The sequence below is a fragment of the Falco naumanni genome, chromosome Z (assembly GCF_017639655.2).
Source record: "Falco naumanni isolate bFalNau1 chromosome Z, bFalNau1.pat, whole genome shotgun sequence".
Taxonomy (NCBI): Eukaryota; Metazoa; Chordata; class Aves; order Falconiformes; family Falconidae; genus Falco; species Falco naumanni.
The window spans coordinates 61,471,134-61,484,973 of record NC_054080.1 but is presented as its reverse complement, the minus strand read 5'-3'; the positions used below and the strand labels follow the sequence as shown (position 1 = coordinate 61,484,973).

At 42.4% G+C, this 13,840-nt stretch overlaps 2 protein-coding genes across 2 annotated transcripts; both read left to right on the top strand.

Moving 5' to 3' along the window:
• Window positions 1-1,058: 1,058 nt before the first annotated feature.
• CENPH (centromere protein H) lies at window positions 1,059-8,058 on the top strand. The gene is made up of 9 exons (XM_040579916.1): window positions 1,059-1,193; window positions 1,281-1,336; window positions 1,950-1,998; window positions 2,422-2,484; window positions 3,155-3,211; window positions 4,001-4,064; window positions 4,353-4,404; window positions 5,593-5,756; window positions 7,350-8,058. Exons 1-9 carry the CDS (start codon window positions 1,120-1,122, stop codon window positions 7,440-7,442), a joined length of 672 nt encoding a protein of 223 aa, XP_040435850.1. The 5' UTR covers window positions 1,059-1,119; the 3' UTR covers window positions 7,443-8,058.
• An 86-nt stretch (window positions 8,059-8,144) lies between these two features.
• MRPS36 (mitochondrial ribosomal protein S36) lies at window positions 8,145-13,625 on the top strand. The gene is made up of 4 exons (XM_040579917.1): window positions 8,145-8,286; window positions 9,067-9,130; window positions 11,903-12,105; window positions 13,364-13,625. Exons 1-4 carry the CDS (start codon window positions 8,248-8,250, stop codon window positions 13,379-13,381), a joined length of 324 nt encoding a protein of 107 aa, XP_040435851.1. The 5' UTR covers window positions 8,145-8,247; the 3' UTR covers window positions 13,382-13,625.
• Window positions 13,626-13,840: the final 215 nt, after the last annotated feature.

The window sequence follows — 13,840 nt, the reverse complement described above, 5'->3', positions numbered from 1 at the left end:
GGTGTACTCAGATTGTTCTAGCAAGCTTGTGTAATGACTTCTTTTTCTTTCAGACATCAGCTCTGCAATACCACGTCTTATAGTGAGGAAGACCTTCTCGCAGTTGGGCAATGCACAGCAAGGAACGTAATGCTTATGAATGTGGTGGGCCTTACCAAGCAGATAGTAAGAATCTCACAGTTCAGGTGGGGACTATGTGTGGTTAAGTGCTGATACATGGCACTCTGAAGCTGGCTTAGCTGAGCCACTGCTGGCAGACTTGGATACGATCTGCTCCCTTGAGCAGACCTCTAACTTGCCAAAGTGGCGTGAGCCGGTCATGAACTGGTTTGGTGTGCTATGGTGGGCTTGGCCTGACTGCCAAGCCTCAGGTAAGCTGGAATCATTAAGTTTATGAACAGGGTAAACTTAATGAAACTTACGTCTCTGCAGGCAATCAAGAACAAATATGCCAGCTGTATAAATTACAAGATGAGCACTGTTGGACAGCTGGACTCTTCCATCATACCGAATCTTGATCAACCTCCGATTTGAATGCTGCCTCTAATTCAATGAAACTACAGCATTTGAACTCAAGCACGATTATGTCGCTGTATGATGCCCCGTACACAACCTGTCCTTTGTCCTGTGTTCAGGCTTCTTAAGAAAATACTTCTTTTCACTTGCCACCTTTGTGGTAGTAAACTGCCTCCTGCAGCTGAGGCATCGCAGCGGCGCCTGTGAGCGATGCTGTCTGCTGTTAAGCTCTGGGTCTAGCCCAGGCGTGGCGGCTGGCCCTCCGGGCTCTGTGCAGGCCGGAGCGCCGGCACTGCGCTGACCGGGATAATGTCTGCCACAGCGGCCAAGTTACGCGGGCTTTGCTCGCTCGGTTACTAATCAGAATATGCCGCCAGCTCGGCCCCCCGGGCTCCCCGGAGTCACGCTGGGAGGACGGGCTGCCTCGCTCCCATCTGCCCGCGGCACCCGCACGGCCCGCCGCCGGGGGGCCCTGGGCGGGGACTAAGCTCGGCGGCTGACCAGCGGCCCTCCGGCGGCCCCGCCCCGGGTCGCGGGGGCTGCCGGGAGGCACCGCCCCACCGGACGGAAGCAGCGGCGCGCGGGCAGTTTGAAGGCGCAGCCATGGCGGCGTCGGGGCAGCTGAGCGGCGCGGTGGGCCGCGTGGAGGACCAGGTGGATCCCCTCTTCCTGCTCTGGTCTGTGCCGGGGGCCCGGGGGGCGGTGGCGGGGCCGGGCCGGGCAGGGCGCGCCCTCTGACCGCTGCGCCTCGGTTTCTGTTGCAGCCTGCGGGACCAGCTGAAGCAGCAGCTCATGGAGTGCGGCGTTGCGCTTCATGCCAGTAAGTTTATCCGTACTCTTAACTCCCCCCGTGCTCCCTCTTAACGTGATGTTACGGTAATAAGGCATGCGATGCGGCTAACACTCGTCTTCCAAAAAATTGTTTCTCAAAAGTGCTCGTTATAATAACGAAATGTTTTTCTTGGCTGAACTCCGTTTTCTAGACGGCTCTTGAAGACCCGTTTGAATGCTTACAAAACTGCCGTGTGACTATTGCCTGCTGCCCCTTCTCCTCCCGGGTTTTCACTTCAGGCTCCTCTGACTCCTGGTGACGGTTTTGAGGAAACAGGCCTTTGGCAGAAACACTGACTGAAGGTGTTTCTTCCTGTTGCCGTTGTTTCCGTTACCTGAACCTTCTTCCACTGAACGAGCCGGTTGCACATAAACAACAATGCTGTGAGACGGCTCTGGCATTTGTCAAAAGTGCTAAATGGAAGCACTTAAATTAAAGCCTAATTATTTCTCCGATACAGTCAATTGATAACGGAGTCTCACTGACAGTGGAGGTAGAAATAAGAAATACCTTGAAAGTACAGCTATCAAACTCTTTATCCTCTGTAGATTGTGTTTAAGTCTCTGCTGTGGTTTTTTTTGGTGACATTCGTTCTTTGCAGGTCAGGGAAATCACCTTGGTGGTGCTACTGAAGGAAAGTTTATCCCTTGGTATGTTATTGCATAACTTCAAACTTTGGATGTATTTGAAAGGGGAGAAGGGTTAAGAACTGAGCTCGGAAGTTCTCTTGTAGTTTAGTCCTTAGTAAATCTCTGTATTAACAATCAGTACTTTGCCAAAGTCTGGTGAATAAAAAGGAAATTAAGAGAAAATATGGGGAAGAAATATTTTACTCAGTCTTCTAATGTAGTTCTATATCTGATGTGGCTTCTAAATTTGCAGGCCTTCCTGTGATAACTAGAATTTCCTAATACAGTTCCACATGCTAAAATACACCTGGCCTTAATAATTTGTGGTTTGCAGGAAAAATTCTTTAGACATGTAGAGAGCAAGTTAAAAATGTGACATTGCTTTTGAATTTTTTGTTTTCTCCAACTGTTTGAGGTTGGTTGTTTGGTTTTTTTTCCTTTCAGTGCCCTGCAAGATTTGGAGGATGCAAAAACTTCTTTCTTCAACAAGACATTAGCCCTGCAAAGGTAGAATTTTCTTCCTGTTTATTTGGAGGTTTTCTGTTTGTTTGTGTGCACACATATACATGCGTGTGCACATATACATAATTCTGATTAAAATAGGATTTCAAAGTGCTACAGTGTGTTGCAAACATGAGAGATTTTAGTACCACTGAACAAGCAGAAATGCAGATGGAGATACCATAGAGAACAACGACAACAACAAAAAATCCAAGTTGAAACATGTAAACCCAAAGGTTCCTGCAAAACTGTGAAAGGCTGATTTCATAAATCTGTAAAAGTATTTCTTGGCAGGATTTCACAAATGCATATGAAAAGGTGGAATCCGATAGGTGGTACACATCTCCTATGTTATATGGCTGTTCATTTGTATTTGCTCAGCTTCCCTTCTGCAGGCTCTGGGATTAATGGTGTCCAAGTATGTTTGGCAAGAGAAAAAGGAGTTGTCATTGTCAAATAATCACTGATGTACATTTCTTGTCCTGAGAGTTAAGCCTCATTAGTTAAGAAGTGTGATACTGAAAAGGTACTGAGTATTTTATATACATAACTCCAATGTGAAATTGGACATAAATGGAACCTTGGAAATATTTTTCTGTTACTTGTCTAAATCTGCCTTAAGTTTCTTATCAGTTCTCATCAGTTGTGTGTTTCTTCTCCACTATCTGCTATGCAGGATCCAACTTACGACTGCCCTGAGAAACAAAATTACGGAAAATGACAGTGGCTCACGGTAAGGTGTTCATAGGGGAAGCATAGCTGTACTTCACTGTACCTTTTTTTAAAGCCAGCTTTCTTCTAGATTTTACTGAATGATGTACCATCCACCTTTTATCTAGAGCCAGCATGATCAGACCACTCATACCCTGCGTGGATTTATGTTTGGGCTCCAAATTAACCAAGCTTTGATTACAGCAATCACAACCTTTGATTCACTTATGAGAACTGTTACCTGCATTTATAATAGCTGGGCACATATTACAGGCTTGTGACAGAGCCTTGCCTCTGCTTTGCTGCCTTCATTAGTTAAAGCTTAATGGCTTTGAAAAAGAACTGAAAGTTTCAAACATTTTTAGAATTAGCTTTTCATATCCTGCCTAATATTAATGGGTGCACATGTATGAAGTGTTATATGAGAAACTTAATTTCTGTCAGAACTATAGCTGAAAACATTGCATCTCCAGAATGTTCCTCCCACACACCAGAATTCAGGAGCTGCAATTCTTTGCCATTCTCAGGTGACTAGGTTTCCTTGATACCTTCCAAGCTCTGTGATTTGAAATGTTATACAAGCTTAACAGAAACATTAGGGAACCAGAGAGGGAAATAAGGACACTATTTGGCTCCTACAACAATACTTAGTATAATAACTGTAAAAAGAAAGGGTGCAGTTGTGTGTGGGGGTGGAATATTTTTTTTGGTATAAAGGGAAATGGGGATTTTTTTGTGCAATCCACATAACCTTTATGCTGTTGACTCATATTAATTGTCTTAAGGTGTGCAACTGTGTTTCCTTCCTTAGAGTGATCACAGAAACTATATCCCACATACTGACACTCTGCAAGAAAATAATGGAATATCAAGAGGTAAGTGGCATTGTAGCTCCTGTTGCAGTTGTGCAGGTCTGCCAACCTCAGCACGGGCAGCAGGGCAGTTTGAAAGGAACAGGATCGCACCAGTCATTTGAAGCTAAATGCATGGCCAAAAGGTACAATTTCTACCGGTGTTAAAATTACTGAAATGATGACTTCAAGTGAGTATGTAAGAAAGTCTGCTTCTAGAGCTGCCCTTAACTGCTTTTGTGAATTGAATTAGCATCTTTCAATATTTTTGGAGCCAAGAGTCTGGGAAATATATTTTTTTTTCTCTTTTAGCAAGCACGTGAGAAGGAACAGAAATTGGCTGACATTAAAAGGAAAAGATTCTGTAAGTGTGTTAGCAGTACTGACTTTCTTTTATATTGGAATGTATCATTTGTATTTTAAAGTTCTTCTTGTAGCAATATTAATTTATATCTGAAGTAACTGTGAAATTCAACATAGTTACAAAACTTGTGAAAAGCATTGGAAGTACTGCAAAAATGACCTGGTGGGTTGTTTACTTGAGCATAAGACTGACACATTAGTATGACAGGTGCAAGAAGATACTCAGAGAGAATATGGTAGTGTTTTATTATTTAGTATAAGTTCCCCAGAAAACTACACATCATTTAGTAAAATTTAAATCAGTCCTACAACACCTAAATGATTTTTTTTGTGTGTGTGTCAGACTGCACCTTTATAAAATGTTTGCAGAACAGGGGAGGGGATTTACTTACAAAGAACTCTAGTAATAGTATATATGTTGGTGTTCAGCAGGCTTGTTAGAGTGTGTCAAATTTAGATGTGAAGTCAATCTTCAGAACTTCATAAACTGTGTTTTTTGAATGTTTCTACTGTGCTATGACCAGGTTTGCCAAGAGTTTTAACAACTATTGTTTGTTTCATGCATAGGAAGTGGTGTGTGTGTTGACAGTAATAAGCAAACACAATGAAATACCTGTCTTCATAAAAAAAAAAATTAATATCCCTAGTATCTTTGGAAATAAGGGAAGGAATGCAGTGTTGGCATTCTTTCAAAGTACAAACTGTCCCTAAATGGTTTTATCCAGACTAGTTTTTAGTATGGTTTCCTTTAAAAAACTAGTAATATTCACCGGTGCTGTCCATATGTTCCTTGTACAACTTTGGAATTTGTTTTTGATCAAATTTGAGAAGGGAGAAAGGGTCTTAAACACCTCTGATTATTAAAGTTGTGACAACCGAAGATGGGGTATAGGACAGATATTCAAGTTACAGTCCATGCCTGATGGAAATGCAGACAGGATACAAAGTACTTTCAGTTTTGGCAGCAACCAGAGAACCAATCGATGTACTTTGATACCAGGTAAGCACAGTATGCATTGCCTCTTGTGTGAAAGGAGTATCTTGAGATATATTGGAGGGAGGGGATGGAGTGTGAGGTTAGGGTTATTGCCACGGAAGTGCCTTGGTTTTTTCCTCACAGACATCCGTCTTTAGTTCTACTGCTCGCCTAACTACTTCTTAACACTTCATTTTCCTAATAATGGAACAGCACTAAAAGAAGCCGCAAGACAGAAACTACTGCAAATTCAAAGCATGATGAAAAATCAAAAGGAGAAACAATCAAGTATGGAAGCAAACCAAGTCCTGGAGGTGATGTTTAAAAAATTACAAAAAGAAAGGCAGTTGACTTCAGTAATTCAAAATGTATTCCAGGTAATATGTTGTAGCTTTTAGAAGCAAGTTTGCAGGTTTGCATTAGTCAGAATAACATAGAGTATGGTAAATGTAACTTCAAACAAAACTGTTTTCTAAAAACTTTAAGTAACAGCGACAATAGACAAGCTGCTGCTATGTGAAAGAAAAACATTAATGCTTTGAGAGCTAAAACCGTGAAATTGTCAGAAAGTTCTTCAGAATAATTATTTACAGAATTTAGAGACAGTTTGTCAATCTATCTTTAATTCTTTGTTTCCTTAAAGATACACAAATAATGCATTTTCTTGGTGAATGTGTTTCCTTGCATGGAGTGTCACCCCTACACCCCCCCCAAATCGGTTTGTGCATCTCATGTTTAGGAAAAATAAGTAGATCTTAATCCCACGATACCAGTGAGCCAGACTGCTGCTCCTCAGTCTGCCCCTTCTGACCACATGCACACCTCTGCTTGTGTCACCCACCGCATTCTTGTGAAAGACTTGGCCTGCAGCCACAGCCAGTCTTCAAATACTTTCAGCAGCGTAGCCTTCGACCTTTTGGTTACCCGCGTATTTAGATGCCACTAGGCAGCCTGTACCCATGCAGCTGGCTGGCAGGTCATCCGGAGTGTGGAGCCCTGCAAAGTGAGGAAGAAAACCTCATGATTTGGGATAGCGTGGATGGGCCTCCTGCAGCATCCTGTGTTGGGAGGGGTTCTACTACAGGTCACGTATGCTATGCTGCAGTCTGGTACTCTGCCTCTCACTGTGAGATCTCTCTTGGCTTCCTTTGCCTGGCCTCACAGGTCAGTGACTTAACTACAAAGATGGGAGGCACAGTGAATGCTAAATTGTAATTGCAGTGCTCTTGAATTTATCTGCAATCAGGTTATAAAATCCCAGTTAAGTGCGCACAAAGCTGATGTAAAAAATTTAGACTGGGGAAAAGAGAATATATTGGAGGGCTTCAGATAGAAGACAGGATATAACCATGCTGTGAGTTTGGGTGATTGGAAGAATTTCAAAGATGGAGCATCACATGTTTTTCTATTGCAATGCTATGTCTACTAGTTTGCATTGATAACAATGTTGCATCTCAAATTGAGAATGAGAATTTAAACGTTTTAGTGGGGTTTAGATTGGATTCCTACTGTTATCTGGGATACAAAACCTAGGAATGGGTTTGTGTTCCTGAAATCTTCTGAACCACAAGTAGAGCAAATCTTCTTTGACTACATTTAATAATTTCCATTTTCAATCCAGAATGGCAGGGTGAGAATATTAACTGTGTTATCTTGTGCTTGAGGCAAACTTTATTTCTTGTGTTTAAAAAACAAACAAAATTCCTCTAAAATCCTATGTTTAAAATAGGGATGGTGTACAAGGTCCTCTAGGAAATGCAAAGCGCTACTTTTTTTTCCTACATGTTGACAATAGGTTTTAAAACCATACTTCCCTTTCTCCTTTCCCCTCATCCCACTTACTCCAAAGACTGCTGTGAATTTTAAGAGTGTGCAAATTAAAAATTAAAGATCAGAAAAATTTGAGATGTTTTACTAGGAATAATTCTTTTTAAAGGCTTTGTTTAACCAATACTCTTTTTTTCTTATAGGGTATCATAATTGGAAGCAAAGTTAACTGGGCAGAAGATCCATCTTTAAAAGCAATTGTTCTACAGCTTGAAAAAGATGTTGAATTTATGTGAGTCAGGAGAAATGTGTTTTACGTAGTGCAGGTCATTGATGTACTAAACTTGATAAACTATACTTTCATTATGCATGGTAATCTAAGAATTTGAAAATTTAACCTTTCTGGAGGTTGTGGCTCTCTAGAAACGTAGAACGCACGCACATAGTGTAGCTGCTGAAATTGCCTGAAGAGCCACTTAATAGCTGTCCCATCCCAAGTGCTCATCCCCTCCTGAAAGGCAGTGGTAACACAAGAAATAGTAATAGTAATCTATATATTTCGAGCATTTATGTAAAGGTGGGCTTCAGCTAAGGCTTTGCTGTTTCTGCCCTGTCCCCCAGGGCAGCAGCTGCAGGCTTTTCTAATGGGTCTTGGGGGGGGGGGGGGGTGTGTCTGCTTGTTTAATGGAAACATTTTATCGAATGTTCAACACTGCGAATTTTGCACTGTTTTCTGTAACAGCTGTTTGTGACCCTGCTTGACAACTGCATTTCATGTTTGAACAAAATCGATGGTCTCACAGCATGTAACATATTAACGTAGTCTTGCTTTTCGCCTGGTGACATAGTAAAACGTTTTCAAAAGGTGGATGTGGCTTGCCTTAATCGAATAGGAATTAAATGTGAGAATTTCCCGAGGTGTTTCGGGGTTTTTGTTGGCTTGTGTGTAACGCGCCGCCCCGCCCCCCCTCGCCTGGCCGGCCCTGCCGCCCTTGCGCGGCCGCACGTCGCGGTGGGCGGGGCCGTGCCGTGGGCGGGGCCCTCGGCGGGCGGGGCCCGTTGCTGCCCCTGAGGCGCGGGCGGCGGCGGCGGGGGGTCACCATGGGCAGTAAGATGGCGGCCGCCACGAGGGTCGTTCAGGTAACGGCGCTCGGCGTGCGGCCCGGGGAGCGGGGGGCCGAGGCCGGGAGCCTGGCTCGGGCGGCGGGCTGGCCTGGCGCGCCGCCGCCGAGGCCTGAGGCGGCCGGGCCTGAGGCGCCGCCGGGGTAGGCCGGTGTCCTTGGCGCGGGGGGGGGAGGCGTGCGGGGGGGGCCCGCCCGTACCGGCGGTGGCCCGCCCGTACCGGCGGTGGTCTTGGGCCGGTGCCTGGTTCCCCGTGCAAAGGGCGCCTCCGGGCAGCCCGCACCCTTTCGTGCGCTGTGCAGGGCGGGGGGCGCTAGCTGGCCGCGCCTTCCCGAGCCCTCTTCCTTCAAGGTGAAGGTGAGACGTGGAGTCATCTTCAGAAGGCGTCTTTCAGAAATAAGCAGTGTGGCTTCGACTACTAGGCTTCATAGCTCGTCGGGTTTTCTTAACAGAACTAGTCGGTCCTGCCCAGCCAGGTGAACAAATACAAAGCAAAATAAAAACGGGTTCTCCTGGGATGATTTAAGTGGCTCACTGGTTCAGCAGACAGCGCTTTGGGTCCAGGTACAGTTCCAAGTACATTCCTGTACAGTCAGAGCGCAGCTAGCAATTCCGTGTGCTAAACCTTTATAGTTGCGTTTCCGTGGCTGTCGCTGCATGCACACAGGCTGCGGTGAGGGAAGGAAGGGAATGCGTGTTCCTGGCATTAGTTGTATTCGTTGTATGTTTTGAAGGTAACGTGTGTCTAGAAGTACATCTTACTCTCTCTGTTTATCCTGCTACCTTGCCTTTTTCTAGGTAGTCAAGCCACATACTCCGTTAATTAAGTTCCCAGACAGAAAAGGTAGTCCCAGACCTAAAAGTAAGTATTTCATCTATAGAGACAACTTGCACCACATTTCTTAGTGTTAACTGTTTTATTTAAGAAACCAGCACGCAATTTTTCTGTTTCAGCTATGCAACTCAGCTGATTTTGAGCAGGGTTTCTGAAACACAGTTGTTTTAGTTTGAAGGCAGTTCCTTGACTCTTCCTTTTCAGACTCTGCGCAACTGTGGAAATACACATAATATATGCATGTCTTTATTTCTTGGTCAAGGCAGATTCACAAAGATTTCTGGTGTAAGTCCCATTTTTTCCAAATACTACTATGTGTGTGAAATGATTGTGCCCAAGTCAGTGTGAAGGAACTTTAGGTATTCAGTGATATTTGCAGAAATTACTGCATTTTCCTCATCTCTTCTTAGTTGGAGTCTGCAATGTTGATGGTATTTAAAACCATGATTATAGCTGGGAGAGCCACCCCACTGTACATTTTAAGAAGTATTTTGTTGTGTTACTAATTAATGCTGAGAAAAAAATAATTTCATTGCAATCTTTGGCATGAATTTTTATACTTATATCTGCGTTGATATTTATAGGATTCCCAATATTGTGACATTTAAACATCAAAGTTGTATGAGCAGTATGTTGGTTTAATACTGCTTTTGAGTCAACAAAGCATTTGAAATTAAAGTAGATGTCTTAAGCTTTTTTATGTTATTCTCACTTCTTTAGAAATTATACCATACCACGTTATCTGACACAGCATTTTTGTGTTTGTGATTTAGCTTTGAGTTTACTTTATTCATTAACATTACAAAGTATCTACAGTGCACATCAGTGCCACTTCAGACTTACCTGTGAACTCTTCAGGAGCTATTTTCTGTGATAACTTTCTGTCAGAATTGTGTGTACAGTTGTACACAGTTCAGCCGAATGCACCACCTCTCATGCCAGGGAACTGCTTTCTCGAAGCCTTGAAAACGTGTTACCTCTTGTTTATCTCTGCATCAGAAGATTTTTGTGACAGTATCTTTGAAGTATGTTAGACTTTTCTACCTTAATCAGGTTCTGTCATCTCATTAGTAAATTGCAATCTACCTCATCTTGCTTGAATGCTATAGCAATAACTACATTTCACTATACCAGGCTGTTGCTTCTATGTAGTAGCCCAGCAGAGCTCTGTAGATCAAGAAAAAACTTGTAGGGACGTGGGTGCCGGAAAGGCCAGCCAAATTCTTTTACCGTATTACTACTGCGACATGATGATCTCGAAGCAACAGCAGTATTAAGTCTGGCACTTCTGAATCTTGACCTCTGATGTTTTTAACTGGATAATGCATGCACTCCAACTACACTTCAGAGTGAAACTACAATAGAGGAAAATCCTTGGCAGATCTCTAGACATTTTTGTGGTGTGTGAAACAAACCTGGAGAAACTGATTCTTGTTTTTTTCTTATATAAGGTGTGATAGGTACTTTGCCCTCTGTTCAGAATATGCTCCTTCTGATGGGCTCTATTCCCCCTTGCTGGTTTTGGGCCCTCCTGTTGTTCCTGAACCACCTGATCAACTTGGAGCTTTCAGATACAATTCTCTGAGAACTTCTGAATATGCCTCTCAATAGTGGCTTTCCCCCACCCCCACCACCCAGTGGTCTGATCACATTGCTGCAGGTGTTTGATGTCCCAGTCCTGTTACTGACCCAGACTTGCTATGGCTAAAACTGGCTCCTCTCCTTTGTCCTTACTGGTCTTGGTGGAGGCAGAAGGGAGAGAGGCAGGCAGTGCTGCTGTATTGTAACTCCTCGCATTCTTTGACTCATCCAGTCTTGATGCTGCTTATTTTGAAATTATATAGTCCTCCATCCCAGCTGTTTAAATGTTGCATTTGTCTTGCTCATTTTTCAGGAGCACTGAGAGGGACTTCCTGTGGAAGTCGTTCTGCTTCATCATGTGCTTTAACCTTGTATACAGAGGTCTGAGCGCTTGTAATGTAACCATTGCTGTGAGACTCTGTCCTGCCTGCTGGGGTGATTGTGTACTTCCACTGTAAAATCAGCCATGGTGGGACAGATCTAAGTTCAGAATGCTGACTTTGACAGTGTGGCCCTTCTGTCATCTCTCCTGTCCTCAGAGTCAAGGCAACTTCTCCAATGTGAATTCCTTAAGCCTAGCTCCTGACCCTCACCTGTGAAGTACTTCAGGCGCTTCTTGGTCTCTGTGTTTCGTTAACATTGATTGCTGATGCCTGATACTTGGTGGTCATTCTGCACATTATTAACAAAATTTGATACAATGCCTTTTTGTAATGTTAAAAATGGGTACAGCACTGCATTGCGTGTTGTGGCGTGTCATAGTTGCAAGCTTTATCTTTCTGTAAGGCTCCACCTTTTTTTCACGTGTCTGTCTTTACAGTCACAGTAAACAAAAAGCATCATCTTAGGTGGACTGGTTTTTTGTCTTGCGTAGTTGCCTCCACACACAAATGTATGATACTTTATGTATTTTTTGTATGTACAGCTGCCCAGTGAAAAAGCCTTTGTTAGGATATATGCTGACTTATCCTCTGTCTCTACATCAATTTTTTTGCCACTCAAACATGCTTGCTTTTACTGTCATAATTTTTCACTATGCTCTTGATACATATAATTATAGTAAAGACAGGTTGTGAGAAGTACAGTGTCTTAATTATTCTAAGTGTTTGTTATAACGAAAAAAAATTGTCAACAGCTGGTAACTTCTGTTGGCTGCTTATTAATTAATTTTACAGTCCTGTTACATTTCTGTAAACGGTTTTGCAATCTGTGTTTCAGTACAGGAATCTCTACAAGCGGGTGTGCCATCTCTCCATGCTTCAAAAGCACAGGAGTCTGTAGGAGGCAGCTCTCTGGGCTTTCAAAATATGGCACTTGTTAGTAGAGTAAAAGGTACACCAGACACTTCTGAATTAGCGAGAACCTTGCCTCAGAAATACAGAAGGAAACTTATGTCAGATGAAGAGATTGAATTTATTCAAGTAAGTTTCATGTATTGGTGTGTATTGTCTGTATTTACCCAGCATCTGGCTTATTTCTACACATGCTTCGAACTTTCAGATACGCTAGTACGTTGTGATTCTTGGTAAGTGCCTGCTCTGAGCTTTCATGGCTTTCATGCACAATACCCAAGCTACAAATTCTTAATGCAGAAGGAACCCAACTCTTGATTAATTAGTGCTTTGTGGTATTGCTGATTAGAGAGAGATGGACTTAGAACAGACATGCAGATAGCTATCGATAGTCGTAACCTATGTTAATCACTGCCACTACCTATTTTGTAACAGCTGTATAATGTGTAATTTGAATGTGCTGGACAGGAATACAGGAGTCAATTCTTAGACCAGCGAAGGTTATTACCAGGTGATTGAAGTCCAAAATATTTCTCAAACTACTTCTTATAAGTTATTTTGTAAGTTAAATCTTGTATTTCTTGTAGCGGAATCATTTTATTAAACTTCATCTAAATATTTTCTGCAATATTTTCAAATACAGCATTGTACATGAAAGGCAAGAAATGCCTGCTTTTCTTCTGTAACAATTCTTGGTTGTAAACACTGATGCTTAAAAAGGGAGAAGGAATGAACTGTGAAGAACGTGTGAGATAGTTGTGAGTTTGAAACGAAAAGACACTTACATAGCTTTGTTAAATGATAACGACACCTACAGTGTAATCATGTTAGTAGAGGAAATCAGTTTTCCTGCACGTATGTGGGTAGGGTATTATAATTAGAAATAAATTGGGTTCTTTCCCATAGTAATACACTTCTTGACCTCTAGCACAGATTTTCTGACAGTGAGATAAGTTGTAAAATAATTTGGTTGGGAAAATAATGCATTGAATTCTCATAAAGATTGCAGTGGCTCACCTTGGCCTTGTTTTTAACTGTGCACTTTGTAATTTAGGCAGTGGAAATAATTCTAAAAGTTATCTTCACTACTACCGTGTTTGTCAGACCTCTCTAAATTGAGTAAAGAGTTGGGTTTCTCTAGAGTGGGAGAAGTGGAAGCAGCTGTAATTGTTGGTTGCGTGTGTTGATCTTATTGTATTCTCCCCTGAAAAAAATGGAGCTGTTACTGGTAGATGCTGATATTTGACGCTCTGTGCATGTTCTTACATAAAAACAAAATGTATAAATCAAAACTAGAACTCTGTCAGTTAGTCTATACTACTGCAAAAGAAGATTTTATCTGCATTTCCCATGCTAACATACTTAACTGTCCGCTTTTCTTTTGCAGCGTGGAGGTCCAGAATAAGTATGGAAGATAGTTTGTTGGCCACTGTTGGAAGAATGAAGTATTGTATTCACAATAAAGGCATTTCCTTAATATTAAAAGTTATTGTATACTAACTAATAGCTTCAATAAAAACCTGTATGAAAGGTGAGAAGGTTGACACAACACACTATGTATTGATTTGTGATTGAAGTATTTTCTGTTGATGGCTAACTAGCAACTGAATGTATTTGATGTCCACGCCATTAAAATATTTTTCTAATTAGCTGCTTGCAAACGACCATTGAGTCATTTTATTTTTCTACTTTAAAAGATTAGGATATCTTATTAGGAGTGATTTTGCATGCAGGAAAGGGACACTGAAGCATTCTCAGGGACCGTCGAGACTTTGTGGTGTGGCTTTAGCAGCCGTGCTGGTTCCGTCAGGCAGCTGTGGCCGTTTTCCCCCCAGACACTGGATCTGACGGGAGAACAAAATAA

What these genes read in the sequence shown, in the direction of transcription:
- CENPH (XM_040579916.1), top strand. Translation starts at nt 1,120, where the DNA reads ATGGCGGCGTCGGGGCAGCTGAGCGGCGCGGTGGGCCGCGTGGAGGAC. An exon ending in AAGACATTAGCCCTGCAAAG is followed by an intron (nt 2,485 to 3,154) that starts GTAGAATTTTCT and finishes TCTGCTATGCAG; the next exon opens with GATCCAACTTACGACTGCCC. An exon ending in CATTAAAAGGAAAAGATTCT is followed by an intron (nt 4,405 to 5,592) that starts GTAAGTGTGTTA and finishes ATAATGGAACAG; the next exon opens with CACTAAAAGAAGCCGCAAGA.
- MRPS36 (XM_040579917.1), top strand. Translation starts at nt 8,248, where the DNA reads ATGGGCAGTAAGATGGCGGCCGCCACGAGGGTCGTTCAG. An exon ending in CCGCCACGAGGGTCGTTCAG is followed by an intron (nt 8,287 to 9,066) that starts GTAACGGCGCTC and finishes GCCTTTTTCTAG; the next exon opens with GTAGTCAAGCCACATACTCC. An exon ending in AGGTAGTCCCAGACCTAAAA is followed by an intron (nt 9,131 to 11,902) that starts GTAAGTATTTCA and finishes TCTGTGTTTCAG; the next exon opens with TACAGGAATCTCTACAAGCG.